Below are 21,198 nucleotides of genomic sequence, written 5' to 3'. Positions count from 1 at the left end.
GAGGCAAAAAAAAAAAAAAAAAAAAAAAAAAAAAAAAAAAAAAAAAAGCATAAAATGAAGAAGAAAAAAAGAAAAAGAAAAAAAGAGGCCAGGAGATTGTTCAGCTGGGAGAGCATACATTTTACCTAAATGCTTGAGGACCTGAAGTCGAGTCCCTGGCTCCCACGTGGGAGCATCATGCAAAGAGGGAGTTTCCTGAGTACTGTGGTATCTCTCTCTCCGTATCTCTCACCCACTCAGCTCATTTGGGAAGATATCTGCTTTGTCATGCACATGACTCAGGTTTCCCATTGCACTGGCAACAGCTTTGGTGCTGTGCTAACTTTCCTTTTCTTCCTCTAAAAACACAATGAAGTCTGTGCAGCAGGGGTTGGGTGGTGGTGCACCTGGTTGAGCGGATACACTACAGTGCAAAAGGACACAAGTTCCAGCTCCTGGTTCCCACCTGCAGGGGAAAAACTTTATAAGTGGTGAAGCAGTGTTGCAAGTATCTCTCTGTCTCTCCCTCTCTATCACTCCCTTCCCTCTCAATTTCTGGCTGTCCCTATCCAATAAAAAAATAAAAAATAAAAATAAAGAAAAAAATGTCTGCAGCAGAAACAACGAAAAGAGTCCATGGGGAGTGATGGAGTTCTGCAGGTGTAAAATCTTAGCAAAGCCTTGGTAGCCAAATAAAGGTATTGAAGAAACATAGTAACAAAAATCATAGTAGCACAGAACACAGTTTCAAGAACATGCAAATGCAAAATAATATCTAAGTGATAGTCAAATAAAAACAAAAGGATAGTAAAAAGAAAGAGAGGAAGGAAGGAAGGAAGGAAGGAAGGAAGGAAGGAAGGAAGGAAGGAAAAAAAAGGCAGGGGTAGGTAGCATAATGGTTCTGCAGAGCGTCTGATGCCTGAGGCTCCAAGGCCCCAGATTCAATCTCCTGCACCACCATAAACCAGAGCTGATCAGAGCTCTGGTTAAAAAAAATAAAAAATAAAAAATAAAAAAAGCCTAGAAATATATCCTATGAGAAAGAAGGAGCAAAAATATTTAAACATGGGATGGAGCAAACATTTCAAGAGAATGGAAAGAATGCATCTCTTTGCTACACTGCCTTATGTGGTTCTTCTCAGGCTAAAAATTAGTTAACCCCAATTGAGACATTAAGGAAAGATTATTTACAAAGTTTAATGGTTACTGACACCATGGAAGTTCAGATATGCCATCACAGATCTTTGGGCCAGGCAGTAATTTCTAAGAAAGACACTTTGACATGTAATGCAGTCAGAAGTAACTTCCAGATTATTGTGTAATCTACATAGACAAAAGTATGAGGGACTTCAGAAACTGAGGGAAAAATCACCAGTTATAATTACTACTGTGCCAGTAATATTATACATGAGGAACTAAATTAGAGACCAACTAACAGGCAGGGATAGATAGCATAATGATTCGCAAAGAGACGCTCATGCTCTGAAGTCCCAGGTTCAGTCCCTCTCACACCACCATAAATCAAAGCTGATCAGTACTCTGGTAAGAAAAAGAAGGAAGGAAGAAAGAAATAACAAGAAAGAGAGAGAGAGAAAGAAAGAGAGAGAGAGAGAGAGAGAAAGGAAGGAAAGAAGGGACAGAGAACAACTACTAGAAGTGAGTATGTACAAAGTTCTATAGCTGTTTACTGCTACTATCATCACTATTGTTTAGATAGAGACAGAGACAAAGTAAAAGAGACCAAAGAAGCAAAGTTTCCCTCAATATGGTGGATGCTGGGATTGCACCTGGGCCGCACACATGGTAAAGCAGCATATTATCCAAGTGAGCTGTTTCGCTGGTTTTACAGAAATCTCTCTTGTAAAAAACAAACAAACAAATGAGACTGATTTATTAACATGCGTGAGAGAACCAGATCATCAGACTGGTATATATGATGCTGGCAACTGAATTCAGGACCTCATACTTGAAAGTTGAATGCCTTATCTATCCCAGGCCACAGTTATATAATTATCTTAAACTCTTTCAGATACTACTAAGAAATTAAAAAGCATGTTTTCAACTATAAAATGAGATGAAATTAGCTATCTTTAGTCATTTTTAAAAATTTATTTAGTTATTGGATAGAAATACCCAAAAATTGAGACAGAGACACCCGCAGCACTGCTTCACCACTTGTAAAGCTTTTCCTCTGCAGGTGGGAACTGGGGGCTTGAGCCTGGGGCCTTATGCGTTGTAACAAGTGCTCAATCAAGTGTGCCACTATATCTTTAATTTTTTTTTTTATTGCAGGGGATTAATGGTTTACAGTTGACAGTAAAATACAGCAGTTTGTACATGTGTAATATTTCTCAGTTTTCCACATAGCAATCTAACTCCCTCTAGGTCTTCCTCTGCCATCATATTCCAGGACCTGAACCCTCCTCCCACCCACTACCACAGAGACTTTTACTTTGTTGTAATACACTATGTTATCTGCACTCTTTAAGGTCTATTCTAATGCTGTGACATTAAAAAAGCACCAATTCTTAATATCAAAATACATACGAAAATGTCAGTCTCATAAACAAACGCTTTCTTTGACTCACCTGTATTCACTTGCCTTATTAACTGTATCTTCAGAAGAATCAGATCCTAAAAAATTTTCCCAAATAACAAATCAGTAAAAATATTTTTATTGAGCTTTAAATTCAAGTAAGGGTACTTTTTAAAAAAGTTTTTATTTATTTATTAATGAGAAAGATAGGAGAGAGTGTCGGAGAGGGTTCCTGAGTTCCAGAGTAAAAGAAAGAGTGCTTGCGCCGCCGCAAAGAGACAGCAGAGTTCTGTTTGGTGATTAGTTTGTCTTAGTTTGTGAATCGTTGTTCCTGAATAAAGAAATACAGCTTCCCTGCCCAGCCGTTGTCTCCGCGTCTCTGTTCACCACCGTGAAGCTAGCCGGCCCGGCAAGAGCCCCGGAAATTTTAACAACAAATGGCGCCCAACGTGGGGCTGACCTGCGCATCTCTCAGATAAGTAAAGACAATTTGGCTACCTATGCACGATGGCCTTCTCTTCTGCTTGTGAAGAGATCTCCAAAGGCCTCTGCTCTTTCTTCACGAGACTGTTTTGCTGTTTCTGGAACATTTATCTCTGGACCACTCTGTGGTTTCCACTCGCTAGAGCGAACTCAGAACAGCCAGCGGGAAGAGCCAGCGGGCGGGAGGCAAGGCGCGGAGCTGCTGTTTCCACCTGGTCAAACAGCCAGCCAGCCGGCTGCGCCCAGACAACCCCGCGCACCGCGCCAGCAACCCCGCAGCCCCGCAGCCCGCAGGAGGCCTACGCCACCATGCAAGAGCCCAATGCCAGCACGCTAGAGCCCGATGCCAACATGCTGGAGCCCGATGCCAACATGCTGGAGCCTGAGGCCAACATGCTGGAGCCCGATGCCAACATGCTGGAGCCTGAGGCCAGCCCACAGGAGCCGGCTCTCCACCGTGTGGTGCAGGGCACTGGACGCGTGATCCCTCCACGCTGCTCGGCCACTGCGAACAGGGCAGCAGACATGGCAGGGCCATGGGGCAGGGCCGCGGCGTTCTATCATGGCCGCCACCCCTGGGCACCTAGGCTCACGACTTCTACAAAGATGGCCTGCCTGCTCTCTTTCTATGAATTCTGGAACCATCCCGGGCCTCCCGGACCCCCGGGCTCCCTGCCGAAACTGGGCACACGAGATCTCCAGCCGCCGGTCCGGTCTGAAGGCAGACAAGCTGGAGTACGCAGAGATTCGTGCAGAGATCGCAACCTGCAATTCCTAGAAGTGGAGCTACACGGGAAGCCACCTCCGGATGGTGAAACCCCCCCCCCAACAACTAAGACAGTACAGATTTAAATTCGTGTTTAAAATGACATGTCTTCGTAACAAAGGTTTCTCTCCTTGTGTATTAATGACCATGTTTATGTGTATGTTTAAAGTTCGGTAAACAGTAGCTTTAAGGCTAAATTCTTACTAGTCAAAGTTAAATAAAAAAGGTTTTCAATATAATTCTCATAAAGATAAAAATTAACTTACATTTAAAGTCTGAGGTAAAAATTAGTTAACAATCAATATATTTCAACTAAGTTGGTCTAAACAAAAGGTTAAATAGACTTGTTGATATGTAAAACACTACCTTCTCTATTAGAAATGGTAGATCGCACAATGGCTATGCTAATTATTCTCATGCCTGAGGTTTCCTCTCCGGCCCACACCTAGGGTGTGTCTCCATCTTGAATGGGTGTAACAAAAGGTTAAAAGACGTTGTTGATATGTAAAAGTCTCAAATTCCTTCTCTATTAGAAATGTTAGATCGTGCAGTAGATATGCTAATAACAAGTTTTGTTTCATAGTAAGTAAGTTGCAGCCAGCTGCCTTTGGGACCCTAGGCCGTTCCCCGCCCCCATGCAAATGCCCGTCGAGGCAAGTAGCCCCCCAGAGGCAAGAAATGTTTTTTTTTTCAGATATGGCCCCCTCAGGCCTTCCCTTGGCAACATGCTGGTTTTGGTTATATATGTTTCTGTTCACCCCACACCCTTGATACTATAGTCAATTAGTTAAAAAGAAAAGGGGGAATTGTCGTATGCTTTACATTGGCTTGTTCTAGCCCTCCCCCTCCAAGAGAATTGGATGAGTCCTGTTAATTTCGCGGGCCTGCTTGGCCCCGCCCCAAGGGACCCTGGGAGAGGGTTCCGGAGTCCGAGAGTTCCTGAGTTCCCCAGTGACAGAGTTCCTGAGTTCCGGAGTTCGAGAGTGCGAGGGTGCGAGAGTTTCTGAGTTCGAGAGTAAGGGAGAGGGTTCCTGAGTTCCAGAGTAAAAGAAAGAGTGCTTGCGCCGCCGCAAAGAGACAGCAGAGTTCTGTTTGGTGATTAGTTTGTCTTAGTTTGTGAATCGTTGTTCCTGAATAAAGAAATATAGCTTCCCTGCCCAGCCGTTGTCTCCGCGTCTCTGTTCACCACCGTGAAGCTAGCCGGCCCGGCAAGAGCCCCGGAAATTTTAACAACAAGAGAGAGAGAGAGAGAGAGAGAGAACCAGACATCACTCTGGTACATGTGCTGCCGGGGATTGAACTCAGGACCTCATGCTTGAGAGTCTAGTGCCTTAGCCACTGTGCCACCTCCGGGACCACATAAGGGTACTTTTTGTAAAACAGATACTTATTCAAGAAATATTTATGAACACCTGCTAATTTGTAGGCACAATGACACCACATACTTAAAACCAGACATTTTTCCTTTGGCTCTTTAAAAAGTAAGTCATTGGGAGTCAGGCGGTAGCACAGTGGGTTAAGCGCAGGTGGCGCAAGGCGCAAGGACCGGCATATGGATTCCGGTTCGAGCCCCTGGCTCCCCACCTGCAGGGGAGTCGCTTCACAGGCTTCTCTGTCTCTGTCTTCCCCTCCTCTCTCCATTTCTGCCTATCCAACAACAACGACATCAATAATAACTACAACAATAAAACAACAAGGACAACAAAAGGGAATAAATAAATAAATATTTTTTAAAAAGTAAGTCATTATTTAATGAAAACCCATAAATCTAAGGGAATGATTTTCACTTCCCTAAGTTCTCTATTGTATGTATATATTATGACCAAAGTTTTTAGTAAAGCTGTAATTATTCTAAAATTAGGAAATCTAAGACTTACCCAGTTCAATGTAGACTGACTTATTCTGAGCTGGAACTTGCTGCTTTGTCCTCAGAGATCTCACAATTCCAAGGTTAGAGAGTTGGACACTAAGACTGGATTCCTGCTAAGCAATATAACAAAGAATGATCAGCTAACTGTCGGACTGTTCAAGATTTTTGTTTTATTTTAATCTTGAAAAGAAACTTGAAGTCATGGACAAAACAAATAAGTCACAATCAAAATCTCAAATCTGATGCTTGGAGAGGTGAGCAGTGGTGCACCCAGTAGAGTGCTAGTCACCAGGTGTAAGGGCCTAGTTCAAGTCCCCCGGTCATTGTGCATAGTAAAGTTTGTACTCTACAAGGTGAGCTAACTCCTCATCCCCTCTTATTTTAATGGAAGCATCATGGACGACCCCAGATGGGTAAGCTCCACAGTGTCTTTCCTCTCTTTTCCTTTCTTTCTTGTTCTCTGTCTGGGGCAGGGTAGAGGTAGTTTGGCAGGAAGAGTGGAATCACACATTATATGAGGTTCTAGCTGGGAAATAAAAAAATAATCACCAAGTTAAAAGGCAGCCCTGGCTATGTTATCATTTTCAATAAGCATCAAAATAGATAAGACTAAAGCAGCAGGAAATGGGCCTATTCGGTCTCCCTTGCCCACACTAGGGACAAAGACCTTTGTCAGTCTCTAACTCTTGCTCATTAGCACAGCCAACCCTTTGATTTATCATCTAATATATAGGTATATATATTTCTTTTAAAACAATCCACAAGCATTTAGCACATTTGCTAGCTTATAATGTTAAAAAACAAACAAACAAACAAAACAAAAAAAAACAGATGCTGACAGAATATATGAGAATGGCCTTACCAAGGTAGGATGCTCAGATTCACTTTGTCTAAGTCTCTTGGCCCGGTTCCGATAGCCCATACTTTGGATGATAGAAACTTCTTCCTTTACATGCTCAGGAGAGTTATTTTCCTTTTTTGAAAAGTTGTAATTATTTGCAACTGTGAATTACAAGAGAAAACATTATTTTTGTAGTTAGTAAATAATGTACTACAGGGGCCAGGTAGTGGCACAACTGGTTAAGCACACGTTACTGGGGGCTGGGCAATGATGCACTGGGTTAAGCACACACAGTACGTAGCCCAAGGACCAGTTCAAGGATCCCAGTTTGAGCCCCCGGCTCCCCACCCGCAGGCAGGTCACTTCACAAGTGGTAAAACAGGTCCGCAGGTGTCTTTCTTTTCCCCCTCTCTATCTTCCACTCCACTCTCAATTTCTCTCTGTCTTAAGGGGCCCAGACTATTATATGGGGGAAGCAGAGCGTCTTCAACAAATGGTGTTGGAAACAATGGGTTGAAACATGCAGAAGAATGAAACTGAATCACTGTATTTCACCAAATACAAAAGTAAATTCCAAGTGGATCAAGGACTTGGATGTTAGACCACAAACTATCAAATACTTAGAGGAAAATATTTGCAGAACTCTTTTCCGCATAAATTTTAAAGACATCTTCAATGAAACGAATCCAATTACAAGGAAGACTAAGGCAAGTATAAACCTATGGGACTACATCAAATTAAAAAGCTTCTTCACAGCAAAAGAAACCACTACCCAAATCAAGAGACCCCTCACAGAATGGGAGAAGATCTTTACATGTCATACATCAGATAAGAGTTTAATAACCAACATATATAAAGAGCTTGCCAGACTCAACAACAAGACAACAAATAACCCCATCCAAAAATGGGGTGAGTACTTGGACAGAATATTCACCACAGAAGAGATCCAAAAGGCTGAGAAACACATGAAAAAATGCTCCAAGTCTCTGATTGTCAGAGAAATGCAAATCAAGACAACAATGAGATATCACTTCACTCCTGTGAGAATGTCACACATCAGAAAAGGTAACAGCAGCAAATGCTGGAGAGGGTGTGGGGTCAAAGGAACCCTCCTGCACTGCTGGTGGGAATGTCAATTGGTCCAACCTCTGTGGAGAACAGTCTGGAGAACTCTCAGAAGGCTAGAAATGGACCTACCCTATGACCCTGCAATTCCCCTCCTGGGGATATATCCTAAGGAACCCAACACATCCATCCAAAAAGATCTGTGTACACATATGTTCTTGGCAGCACAATTTGTAATAGCCAAAACCTGGAAGCAACCCAGGTGTCCAACAACAGATGAGTGGCTGAGCAAGTTGTGGTATATATACACAATAGAATACTACTCAGCTGTAAAAAATGGTGACTTCACCGTTTTCAGCCGATCTTGGATGGACCTTGAAAAAATCATGTTGAGTGAAATAAGTCAGAAACAGAAGGATGAATACGGGATGATCTCACTCTCAGGCCGAAGTTGAAAAACAAGATTAGAAAAGAAAACACAAGTCGAACCTGAAATGGAATTGGAGTATTACACCAAAGTAAAAGACTCTGGGGTGGGTGGGGAGAATACAGGTCCATGAAAAATGATGAATGAAATAGTGGGGGTTGTAATGTTAAATGGGAATCTGGGGAATGTTATGCATGTAAAAAAAAAAAAAAGAAGTAGACACGCAAAGCAGAAATTGACTGAGTTTGGAGTATGGCTCCAAAGTAAGAAAGCAGAAGTATACTAGAGTTTGCAGTGAATACCTCCCTAATACTTCCTCTCCACTTTTCCAAGCTTTGGGTCCATGATTGCTCAACAATTTGTTTGGCTTTGTATGTTAACTCTCTTTTCAGTCACCAGGTTCCAGGTGTCATCAGGATGCCGGCCAGACTTCCCTGGATTGAAGACCCCACCAATATATCCTGGAACTCAGCTTCCCCAGAGACCCACCCTACTAGGGAAAGAGAGAGGCAGACTGGGAGTATGGACCGACCAGTCAACGCCCATGTTCAGCGGGGAAGCAATTACAGAAGCCAGACCTTCTACCTTCTGCAACCCACAATGACCCTGGGTCCATGCTCCCAGAGGGATAGAGAATGGGAAAGCTATCGAGGGAGGGGGTGGGAAATGGAGATTGGGCGGTGGGAATTGTGTGGAGTTGTACCCCTCCTACCCTATGGTTTTGTTAATTAATCCTTTCTTAAATAAAAAAAATAAATAAATAAATAAAAGAAATAAAAAAAAAATTTCTCTCTGTCTTATCCAACAACAGCAATAGCAGCAGCAACAACAATGGGGAAAAAATGGCTGCCAGGCGCAGTGGATTCATAGTGCAGGCACTGAGCCCCAGTGATACCCCTGGAGGCACAAAAACAAAAACAATCACACATATTACCAAGCACAAGGACCTGGGTTCAAGCCCTTGCTCTCCACTTGCAGGGGATCCACTTCATGAGTGGTGAAAGAGGTCTACAGGTATCTTATCTCTCTCTCAAAGATTTTATTTATTTATGAGAAAAGACAGGAGGAGAGAGAGAGAGAAAGAACCAGACATCACTCTGGTACATGTGCTGCTGGCAATTGAACTTGGAACCTCATGCTTGAGAGTCTATCCACTGGGCCACCTGGACCACTTTTCTCCCTTTCTCTATCTTCCCATCCTCTCTAAATTTATCTCTATCTTATCTAATAAAAATTAGACAGTGTGGATTCTTAGTGCTGGCACTGAGCCTTAGCAATAACCCTGCTGGCAAAAAAAAAAAAAAGATTAATTGTAATTAAAGAACCATAGAAATTCAATGTATGCTCTTTGCTGTATCAAAACAACCTATTGAGGTAATCTAGAATTAAAAAAAAATAATAAGTTTAATTTCTAGGAAACAAAAACAAAGAACATTGAAGTTAAATCATTTTTCCCATTATCAACACTAACAAATCTTTACTTTTTCTTTAAAAATTTCTTTATCAGACAGATACAGACAGGAAGATATGAGAGACCAAAACACAACTCCGTACTGGCTTATGGTGGTGCTGAGGACTGAACCTGGGACTACAGAGCCTCAGACATGAATTTTCTTTTTTTTGTATAATCATTATGCTGTATCTCCTCAGCCCACAAATTTTCTATTAATACCACATTTCATTGAATCTAAGATACCAAAAACATAAGATGGAACATTATTTTCTTTTAAAACTTTATTTTTATTTATTTTCCCCTTTGTTGCCCCCCCTTTTTTTATTGTTGCTGTAGTTATTGATGTCATCGTTATTAGATAGGACGAGAGAAATGCAGAAAAAAGGAGAAGACAGAGAGGGGGAGAGAAAGCCACCTGTAGACCTGCTTCACCACCTGTGAAGGGAACCCCGGGATCCTTATGCCAGTCCTTGTGCTTTGCACCACGAGCGCTTACCCCACTGGGCTATCGCCCAAATCCCCGGAACATTATTTTCTATATCACTAAGAAAGTAAACACACGAAATAAAAACAATGAAGACAATGAAGGGCAGGTCATAGGGTAGGATGTGTCCCCCTGTACAAGCCACTCGGATTCAAGTCCTGGAACTACAACAGATGTGCTATGGTACTGGAGGATGCTTTAGAGCTGTACCATCTCTGCCTCTCTGTCTCTAGCTATAGAAAAAAGGCCTAGGAGTGGGAGTTGGGCAGTAGTGCAGCGGGTTAAGTGCAAAGCACAAGGACTGGTGAAAGGATGCCGGTTCCAGCACCCATCTCATTTGTAGGGGAGTCGCTTCACAAGCAGTGAAGCAGGTCTGGAGGTGTCTTTCTCTCCCCCTCTCTGTCTTCCCCTCCTCTCTCCATTTCTCTCTGTCCTATCCAACAACGAGTACATCAATAGCTACCACAATAAAACAACAAGGGCAACAAAAGGGAATAAATAAATAAATATTTTTTAAAAAATGCAAGGTCTGACGGAAGGATCTCGGTTCCAGCCCCCGGCTCCCCACCTGTAGGAGTCGCTTCACAGGCGGTGAAGCAGGTCTGCAGGTGTCTATCTTTCGCTCCCCCTCTGTCTTTCCCTCCTCTCTCCATTTCTCTCGGTCCTATCCAACAATGATGACAACAACAATAATAACTACAACAATAAAACAAGGGCAACAAAAGGGAATAAATAAATATTAAAAATAAAAACAGACTAGGTAGTGATGAAATCACACATGCATTCAAGGTCTTAGTTTTACAAAGTAAGTAAAATAAAATAATTTCTGCCACACCAAACCAAGATGTGAGACCACTGGAAATCATTTTAAAAAGAAATACAGATTCTCATAGAAAAATAACTACAAGTGGCCCAGGAAGTGGCACAGTGGATAAAGCATGGATTCCTAAGTATGAGAGCCCAAACTCAATCCTTCCTAGTACAGGTGCCAGAATGGCACTCTATGTCTCTTTCTTGCTCCACCTTTAACATTATTTAAAACAAAAAAACAAAAAACTTAAACTTTAAAAATATATATGCATTTTAATGAGAAAGAGATCAGACCACAATTCAATTCTGGCTTATGGTGGTGCTGGTGACTGAGCCTCAGGCATGTAAGTCATTTCCATACCATTATGCTATCTGTATAGCCCATATTACTTTTTTTTTTTTTAAAACCAGAGCACTACTAGCTCTGCCTTATGGTGGCACAGGGGATTAAATCTGGGACTTTGGAGCCTCAGGCATGAGTGTCTCTTTGCATAACCATTATGTTATCTACCCCTGCCCCATATTAATTTTTTAAAAGAAAATAATTGTGCAGGTATGATGAGTTTAGAAAAAAAGACTTAAGTTCTTAACACTTGCATCTACTGTGCTATCTCCTGGGTTGCATATATGCTGAGGTTTAATGATAGATTATTTGAGTATCTGGGGCTGTGCAACACTTACACTGCAATCCTGTGTCAAGTTCAAAAGCACGAATGATTTTCAGCAGCTCTTGAACAAGTTGACTAAATCTTGTGCTTTCTTGTAAGCTTCTGAAATTTAATTAAGACATATACTTAGCGACTGATTATCAAACTTTTTAAGAATGCTAGAAAAGATATATAAACAAAGTTAGATGCAGCAACAGAAAAACCATATTAAAAACTGAGTTATAAGAGACATTACACTATAATCAAACCATCATCAGCATCAGAATAACTATGCAATGTTTTTTATTTTTCTTTGCTATTCTGATAGCACAACTATTTGAAATAATAGTACTCTCAATCCATAATAATAGATATAAATACACTGTATAAAGAACTCACTATTTTTTTTTTTTAGATTTAATTTATTTATTAATGAGAAAGATAGGCGGAGAGATAGAAAGAACTAGACATCACGCTGGTATGTGTGCTGCCGGGGGATTGAACTCAGGACCTCATGCTTGAGAGTCCAATGCTTTATCCACTGCGCCACCTCCCGGACCACAAGAACTTAATTTTTTTTTTTTTTTTTTGCCTTCAGGGTTATTGCTGGGGCTTGGTGCCTGCACTGCGAATCCACTGCTCCTGGAGACTTTTTTTTCCCATCTTGTCGCCCTTGTTGTATTTATTGTTATTGCTGTCATCCCTGTTGCTGTTGTTGGATAGGACAGAGAGAAATGGGGAGAGAGACAGATACCCCCGCAGACCTGCTTATGAAGCGACCCCCCACCCCACAGGTGGGGAGCTGGGGGCTCCAACCAGGATCCTCATCCAGTCCTTGAGGTTCGCGCCGTGTGTTCTTATCCCCTAGTGCTACTGCTTGGCCCTCTATTAACATTTTAAACCGCACCCATTCAATATTCCACTTCAAGCTCAAGTATTTCTGTTAAGTAATGGTTACCTTATTTCAAAGATACAGAAGGGTGACAATGTCTAAAGAGAGATTTTTATTTATGAAAGCTGTTGTACAGAGACTAGCAAAATAGCTCACTTGGATAGAGTGCTGCTTCGCTATATGCATGATCCAGATTCAAGCCCAACCCCCACCACGTTGAAGAAAACTTCAATTCTGTGGTCTCTCTCTCCTTCCTCCCCCGCCTCACTCCACTGCCTGTCTTTGTTTAAAATTTAAAAATGGTTAATAGTATAATATAAATCATTTATTCATTCCTTTAAATATGTGAGAGTCTACTATATAACAAACATTGAAAAAACAGTGACTGACACAAAGTCAGTACCCTAAAAGGATTCACATCCTGGCAAGAGGTATGTATTATACAATATACATTGTGTCTGAGACAAAGAAAAAACAAGTATAAATAAAACTTCCTTCATTACAAAAGAAAATAAAAGCAGGATCAGGAGATAATGGGGGCACTGCAGTACAATCCGAACTTTTGGTAAATTTGCAAGTTCTTGCATCATTAAGAAAAATTAAAAAAAAAAAAAAAAAGGCAATGGAGGTGTGCTGGGCATACCTGGCTAAGTGCACACAGTAGAAAGCCTACGGACCCGTGCAAGGATCCAGGTTTGAGCCCTATGCGTCCCACCTATAGGAAGGACACTTCACAAGAGGTGAAGTAGGTCTGCAAGTATCTATCTTTATTTCTCCCCCTCCCTTCTCAATTTCTCTCTGTTTCATCAAATGAAAGAGGAAAAACTGGCTGCTGGGAATGGTGGATTCACAATGCTTGCACCAGCCCCAGTCCCAGGCATACTCCAGCAATAACCCTGGAGACAGGGGAAAAAAAAAAAAAAGCAATGGGCTGGCTTGAAGGAGGCTTATCTGGTAGAGCACACATTTAACAACAAGAGAAAATCCAGGTCTGAGCTCCTGGCCTGGGAGCCATCGAGCATCTCAGGCTCCAAGCTCCAGAGAAAACTGACAAGAAAAAAAAAGTAAAAGGTGATGAGTGGCTGGTTAGTGGTGTACCTGGTAGAGGACACATATTACCATGAGGTAGGCCCTAGGTTCAAGTCCTTACCTGCAAAGGGAAACCTTCACAAGTGGTAAAACAGTAATGCAGGTATCTCTCCCCACTTCCCCCGTCCCTCTCAATTTGTCTCTATCAAAAAGGGGAAAAAAAAAGGAAAAGAAATTAAAAAAAAAAAAATTTATATTTATTTTCCCTTTTGTTGCCCTTATTTTTCATTGTTATTGTAGTTATTGTTGTTGATGTCGTCGTTGTTGGATAGGACAGAGAGGAATGTAGAGAGGAGAGGAAGACAGAGAAGGGGAGAGAAAGATAAGACACCTGCAGACCTGCTTCACCACCTGTGAAGCGACTCCCCTGCAGGTGGGGAGCCGGGGGCTCGAATGTCAGTCCTTGCGCTTTGCACCACCTGTGCTTAACACGATGTGCTACTGCCCGACTCCCAGGAAAAAAATTAATGGCCATCAAGAGCGGTAGATTTATCATGCTGGCACTGAACCCCAGTTGTAACCCCAGTGGCAATTTAAGTGCTATCTCTAGCATCATATGTGCCACAATGATGGTCTGGTTATCTCTCCTGTTAATAAATACATTTAAAAAAGAAAGAAAGGAAGGGAGGAAGAAAGAAGGGAGGTAGGTAGGGAGGGAAGGGAGAGAGAGAGAAAGATAGATATTAAGAGGGAAAAAAAAAGGCAAACATACCATACCATACAACTTTCAGGAAATCATTTTAGAAATAATTTAGTTGGGGGCAGGGGTAGATAGCATAATGGCAAAGAGACGCTCACGCCTGAGGCTCCAAAGTCCCATGTTCAATCCCCTGCACCACCATAAGCCAGAGCTGAGCAGTGCTCTGATAAAAATTAAAAAATAAAATAAAATGAAATGAAAAATAAAGAAATAATTTAGTTGGGACCAGGTGGTGGCACACCAGGTGGAGCCCAAACACAGTGTGCAAGGAACAGGGTTCAAACCCTGTTTTCTATCTACAGGGGAGAAGCTTACTGGTGTCTGCCTCTGAATATCTGTCACTATTCAAAATAAATAAATAAATAAATAAATAATATTTAAGGAAAAAAAAACTTGTTTTTAAAAATGAATAAATGAACGTCCAGCTAAATACCCAACTGAACATATTTCTACTGGGGGCCCAGGTGGTGGCACACTTAGTTGAGTGTACATGTTACCGTGTACAAGGACCCAGGTTCAAGTCCACATGCAGGGGGGGAAGCTTCACCACTTGTGAAGCAGTACTGCAAGTGTCGCTCTTTTTCTCTTCCTCTCTGTCTCCCCCTCTCAAGTTCTTTCTGTTTTATTCAATTAAAAAAAAGGAAAAAAGTTTTTTTTCTACCGATGAGTAGTTTGATAGGAACACCAGCAAAGTTAAGGAGTTTCTTTTTCCTGCTGCTGCTGCTTAGCTCCCATAGAAACTTAAATCACATACCTTCTGGTGATATCATTCTTACACAAAGGACACTGTGAAAGCCCTTTTTTCTGGTTGATAAGTTTCAGTATGCAAAATCTATAAGTTGGGAAGAGTAAAAAGAACAAATTCTGTTATTTATTTATTTATTTTTGTAAAGAGAACATTAAAAAGGCAAATAGCCATGAAAAGATAATCTCACAACTGCCCTTACAAGCTACTCTAAAGGTAATGGAAGGTGAATTACAACCATTGGTTTTAATTGTTTTTAGATGCTGCATAAGCAGAAAGTGAAACTACATAAGCAATGATCTATGAAAACCGAACTTATATGCATATAGCTTACTATTATGGTCAAATAAAATATATTAAAAAGTTATTATGGCATGTTTAATAACAGTTTGACAACTATTCATGCTGCATAGCCAGACATAATGGTAAATAGCTCAAGTAAAATAATTATAATTAGGCTAAAAACTCAGCATCTCACTGCTTAGCTATAGTCAAGATAGTGTGGCAGGCCAGGGAAATAGCTCAACAGGTAGAGCACAAAACCTAAACTCAAGGCTTCAATTCAACTTCTAGTGGCATAGGAACCAGAAGGGTATTCTAGTTTTCTTCTCTCTCATGTAAAGCTCTACTTCATAAGAAATAAAGTTAGATTCTGATCTCACATAATAAGGACAAATCAACTCAAAACAGAATTAAATATAAGAACTAAAATCACAAATCTTTGTGACCTTGGGTTAAGCAATGATTTTTTTCTTAAATAAATACCAAAAGCATAAACAACCAAAGGAAAATAAAAAGTGCTTACATTGCACTACATCAAACTCAAACATTTTTCATGTTAAAGGGGCCAGGAAGCAGATAGGTTATCAAATACAATGCTCATTTTACTATGCAAAGACTCAGGTCTAAGTAAGCACATTGTGAAAAAAAAGTCACTACGCTAAGTCAGTAAGAAAATGTAAAAAGTTACAGAGATGCCACTTAACACCCACTAGAATGACTAAAAACAAACAGAAAAACAACCCTGATAGTATTAGAGAAAATGTAGAGAAATAGAAATATTTATTCAGGGAGTCGGGCGGTGGCGCAGTGGGTTAAGCGCACGTGGCGCAAAGCGCAGGGACCGGCGTAAGGATCCCGGTTCGAGCCCCCGGCTCCCCACCTGCAGGGGCGTCGCTTCACGGGCGGTGAAGCAGGTCTGCAGGTGTCTATCTTTCTCTCCCCTCTCTCTCTGTCTTCCCCTCCTCTCTCCATTTCTCTCTGTCCTATCCAACAACAAAGCAACATCAACAATAGCAATAATAACCGCAACGAGGCTGCAACAACTAGGGCAACAAAAAGGGGGAAAAATGGCCTCCAGGAGCGGTGGATTCATGGTGCAGGCACCAAGCCCAGCAATAACCCTGGAGGAAAAAAAAAAAAAAGAAATATTTATTCATATGGGTTGAAATGCAAAATGAGGGCAGAGAAATAGCATAATGATCATACGAAGAGACTATCATGCTTGAGGCTCTAAAGTCCCAGGTTCAATTCCCATATCACCATAAGCCAGAACTGCACGATGCTCTGGTCAATTAAAAAAAAAAAAAGTATCTACTTTGAAAACAATTTAGGAGTCCCTCAGAAGAATGGGAGAGAATAAGAAAGAATTCAGAGTAAGTGGCAGCCAGCTGGCTGACTTGTACTCAAAGGAAATTCAACCAAAGAAAGCATGTTTCCTTCAACTACAGCCAGCCTTCATTATCCTTAACACAGAAGCTCTTCACATATTTTAGATTATAGAAACATCTTAAGAATCTGGAGAGAAAAAAAAATCATGGCCTATCTTCCTAGAAAAGCACGTGCCAATTAACAGTTTTCAAAAACAATTGAATTTATAATTAAATACAATTTTAGAAAATTTATGAAAATCATTCATGAATCACAAATGAAGAACTCTTGAATTAAAAAGATTCCTGAGAAGATACATCAGAAATTTAAATTGTTGTTTCCAGGATAAGAAGGGAGAGGCAAGAACTGTGATATGGCAGGGAAATATACTATATTCTCATTTTATACTAGGAGAAAGCATTACCATGAGCATGCTTGCTTTTTCAATAAAAAGAAATAAATAAATTCTTCCATCAAGAATCAGACATTTTCATATCACAAGGCAGGGTCCTTAAATATACAAATATATCTTGACTCATCAGTAGGATGCATCTCAGTCTAAATATAAATTGATCAGTTCCTTTTTCGCTTCACAGGAACTATGAATCAGCAAACACTAAAGCTCAGAACAAGCAGAAACAAACAGAAAGAAGAACTAAGAAGGGTGAAGCATGGTTTACTTATTTCACAATTGCTTGCAATCTGCTTTCACCCATAGACACAAAAAAACAGCTGTTCAAAGTGATTTTATTTCCACTAGATAAATATACATCAAAATGTTAATAGCAACTATAGCTACGATCAATTTACAATAACTTACTTTTTTAAATATTTTATTTATTTATTCATAAGAAAGATAGGAGAGAGAAAGAGCCAGGTATCATTCTGGTACATGTACTGCTGGGGACTGAACTCAGGACCACATGCTTGAGAATCCAATGCTTTATCCACTGCGCCACCTCCTGGACCACTACAATAACTTTCTCTGTGCTCTGTGAGACAGAGTGAGATGAAGTTGAATTTTTTTTTTTACATAATTTAAAATGTTTCTATAAAATTAATTGTTTTCCTGTGTTATGAAGGACAAGCATAGAAGCTAATGATGAGTCATATAAAACATTCAAAATTACCTGCAAAATATGTGGTCACATCTTGTAGAAACAGGCTCTTTGATCAACTCCAAACTAGAATCAGAAAAGAGAACACAAATATTTTACTTAAAAAAGTAAGTAAAAAAAAAAAAAAAAAAAAGGAGGAGGAAAAGTGGGGGAGTGGGTGGGTGGTGGCAAACCCAGTCAAGCATAAGAACCAGCTCAAGGATCCGGATTCAAACCCCTGCTACCAACTTACAGGGGGTATGCTTGATGTGATATAGTTCGAGCCCCCGGCTCCCCACCTGCAGGGGAGTCACTTAACAAGTGGTGAAGCAGGTCTGCAGGTGTCTTTCTCTCCCCCTCTGTCTTCCCGTCCTCTCTCCATTTCTCTCTGTCCTATCCAACAACAACGACATCAATAACAACAATAATGATAACAACGTTAAGGGGAAAAAAATGGCCTCTAGGAGCAGTGGATTCCTAGCCCCATCAATAACCCTGGAGGCAAAAAAAAAAAGAATAAAGCTGGGTTGGGGAAGCAGCATAAAGGTTATGCAAAAAGATTTTCATGGACTGGGAGTATGGACCGACCAGTCAACGCCCATGTTCAGCGAGGAAGCAATTACAGAAGCAAGACCTTCTACCTTCTGCAACCCACAATGACCCTGGGTCCATGCTCCCAGAGGGATAGAGAATGGGAAAGCTATCGGGGGAGGGGGTGGGATATGGAGATTGGGCGGTGGGAATTGTGTGGAGTTGTACCCCTCCTACCCTATGGTTTTGTTAATTAATCCTTTCTTTAATAAAAAAAAAAAAAGAAAAAAAAAAAAACACCTGAGACTTGTACTTGGGCCTGTTTTTAATTCAAACTCATCCTACCTGTGTGATAGGAAAAAAAAAAAAAAAAAAAAAAAGATTTTCATGCCTGAGGCTCTAAAGGTACCAGATTTAATCCCCAGCAGTACCATAAGCCAGAGCTGAAAAGTACTCTGATCTCTCTGTATATATTTCTGTGTCTCTCTCATTTAAATAAATGAATAAATATTCAAAAAAGAATAAAGCAGAGTGCAGCCAGGGAGGTATCTCAGCAGTAGTGCATAGGATTTATATGTGTGGGGCCTGGGGTTTGATCCTGAGCACTGCATATATAAGAGCTATGTTCTGGTCTCTCTTCTTACACAAAATCTTTTAAAAAGAATATAGCAAAAAAAAAAAAAAAGAATATAGCAGAGCAAGAGGACAGTGGTGGTAGGAAATGTATACAGATGTTTTTAAAAACACACATGATAGTGTACAAGGACACGGGTTCAAGTCCTTGGTCCCCACCTGCAGGGGGGAGGGGGGAAGCTTCACGAGTGAAGCAAGGCTGCAGGTGTCTATCTTTCTCCCTCCCCATTTTCTCTATCAGTATCCAATAATAAATAATTTTTAAAAATGAACTGTCAATAAAATCAGCCTAAAACATCACATTTCCATGGACTATGTTGAGTCAAATTGAAACCTCCCCTCATGTATGTAGTGTATAAAATCTCTACACCAGAATTCAATCTTTATAAAATTTATTTATCACATGTGAGTTTCTATGAGATAGACAAGATAGCACTACTGTAGTACATGCAGAGGGAACCTTAGGCAAGCAAGTTTAGTGTTCTACCAGATAAGCAGAGTGAGGACAAGGTGGTGTACCTGGTAAAGCACACACGTTACAGCGTGTAATGACCCAGGTTCAAGTCCCTGGTCCCAACTGAAGAGGGGTAACTTCACTAGCAGTAAAATTTGTTAAGTGTTCCAGGTATCTCTCTCCTTTTTTTTTTTTTTTTCTCCATTCCCTCTCAATTTCTCTCTTTCTCTATCCAAAAGGGGTTGGGAGAAGCAACGTGAAGACTAGTCCCAGGTTCAAGTACCTTCTGAGCCTGAGTCCTCAGTTTGATTCTTTAATAAACTCACCTTGAAAATCTAGGTATATTCTGGTGTTTGGGGGGTGGGGTGGAGTAGGGTTATTGGTTTGTTTCAATTAATAGAGGTGACATTTGAGGACATCTGAATGTGGAGAAGCAAACACTGCAATAATATGGAGAAGAAAAGCCTAGCTGAGGGAGCAGAAAAGATAGTTTCTGAGCAGGACCATTCCTGGTACTTTTGAAGGCTAGCTGCTAGGGTGAAATGATCAAGGAGGAAGCTTGTAGATGAAGGGCTCAAAGATAAGAGTTAGGAACCAGAGAAGGTAGTCAGTAACCAATAAGAGCAGAGTGTATATGGAGTGTTATGTCTTCATTCCAACAGAGACAGAACATGAGGAACTCCACAGAACTGGAGTTTCTTCTGGTTCCACAGCATCTCCCTTCCATACTACACGTATGGGCGGGTACACAACTCACACAGTGAACCACCTCGCCAGTCTGAAACTGAATTTTAGAGAAGTTCTGACAGGGAATCAAAAAACAGGTAAAACTGCATGTGACAGGAATGTGCTACTTTAAAAAAAATATTTATTTATTTCTTGGATAGATATAGTCAGAAATAGAGAAGGAAGGGGGAGATAAGAGAGGAAGAAAGACACCTGCAGCACTGCTTCACCATTTGCAAAGCTCTCCCCCCTGTAGGTGGGGACTAGGGGCTTGAACCTGGGTCCTTGCACATTGTAATATGTGCGCTTAACCAGGTGTGTCACCACCCAACCCCAGTAATGTGCTACTTTTTCCCCCAACATTTAATTTTTCAGAAAAGGACAAGAAAGTCTAGAAGACAAGAGCCTTCTTGTGAAGATTTTGGTAACACAACTCTTTTAGTCATGGGGTTTCTGATCAGTACAGAGCAACAAAATAGTACTAGAAAAGTTCAGAAGGCCTGGCAGTTCCCCCCCCTTTTTTTGCCTCCAGGGTTATTGCTAACGTTGTTGTTGTTGTTGTTGTTGTAATTATTGTTGTTATTGCTGCCATTGTTGTTGGACAGGGCAGAGAGAAATGGAGAGAGGAGGGGAAGACAGAGAGGGGGAAACAAAGATAGACACCTGCAGACCTGCTTCACGCTTGTGAAGCGACTCCCCTGCAGGTGGGGAGCTGGGGGCTTGAACCAGGTCCTTGAGCTTAACCCGCTGCGCTACTGACTCCCCCCCCCCCCCGCCCTTTCTCTCTCTCTTTTAAAATCAGAGTTACCTCAGGCCAAGCACTATAAATAACCTCAGTCTCTGTCATCTACTAGTCTCTTTAAACTACTGTGAAAATATTAAATGCTATTTGGGAAACTCTTCACAACCTGAGATGATGTATTATTATTGGTACCAAATATGATTTTGCTCAAAAATTTTATTTATTTTATGAAAGAGAAAAGACACCAGAGCACTGCTCAGCTTTGGCATATATTGCACTGGAGACAGAACCTAGGACTTTAGGCATACAAGTCCTCTGTTCTACCACTGAAAATCTCTGTAGCATCCAAATGTGAGTAAAAATAAATAAATAAATAAATAAATAAATAAATAAATATGGGGGCCGGGCAGTAGCAAGTGCACATGGCGCAAAGCACAAGGATCAGCATGCACAAGGATTCCGGTTCAAGCCCCCGGTCCCCCACCTGCAGGGGTGTCACTTCACAAGCAGTGAAGCAGATCTGCAGGTATCTATCTTATTCTCTCCCCTTCTGTCTTCCCCTCCTCTCTGTCTTATCC

The 21,198-nt window shown here is 41.0% G+C and overlaps 1 protein-coding gene across 1 annotated transcript in view; it reads right to left on the bottom strand.

Moving 5' to 3' along the window:
- BRCA1 (BRCA1 DNA repair associated) overlaps nt 1-21,198 on the bottom strand; it is a 127,652-nt gene that overhangs the window by 87,759 nt on the left and 18,695 nt on the right. The window contains 6 exon segments of the mRNA XM_060203427.1: nt 2,568-2,613; nt 5,642-5,744; nt 6,497-6,636; nt 11,396-11,484; nt 14,797-14,874; nt 17,568-17,621. Of these exon segments, the coding sequence (XP_060059410.1) occupies nt 2,568-2,613; nt 5,642-5,744; nt 6,497-6,636; nt 11,396-11,484; nt 14,797-14,874; nt 17,568-17,621 (510 nt within the window).

Source organism: Erinaceus europaeus, chromosome 12, assembly GCF_950295315.1.
Source record: "Erinaceus europaeus chromosome 12, mEriEur2.1, whole genome shotgun sequence".
NCBI classification, from domain to species: domain Eukaryota; kingdom Metazoa; phylum Chordata; class Mammalia; order Eulipotyphla; family Erinaceidae; genus Erinaceus; species Erinaceus europaeus.
This window is presented reverse-complemented; position numbering and strand designations above follow the sequence as displayed.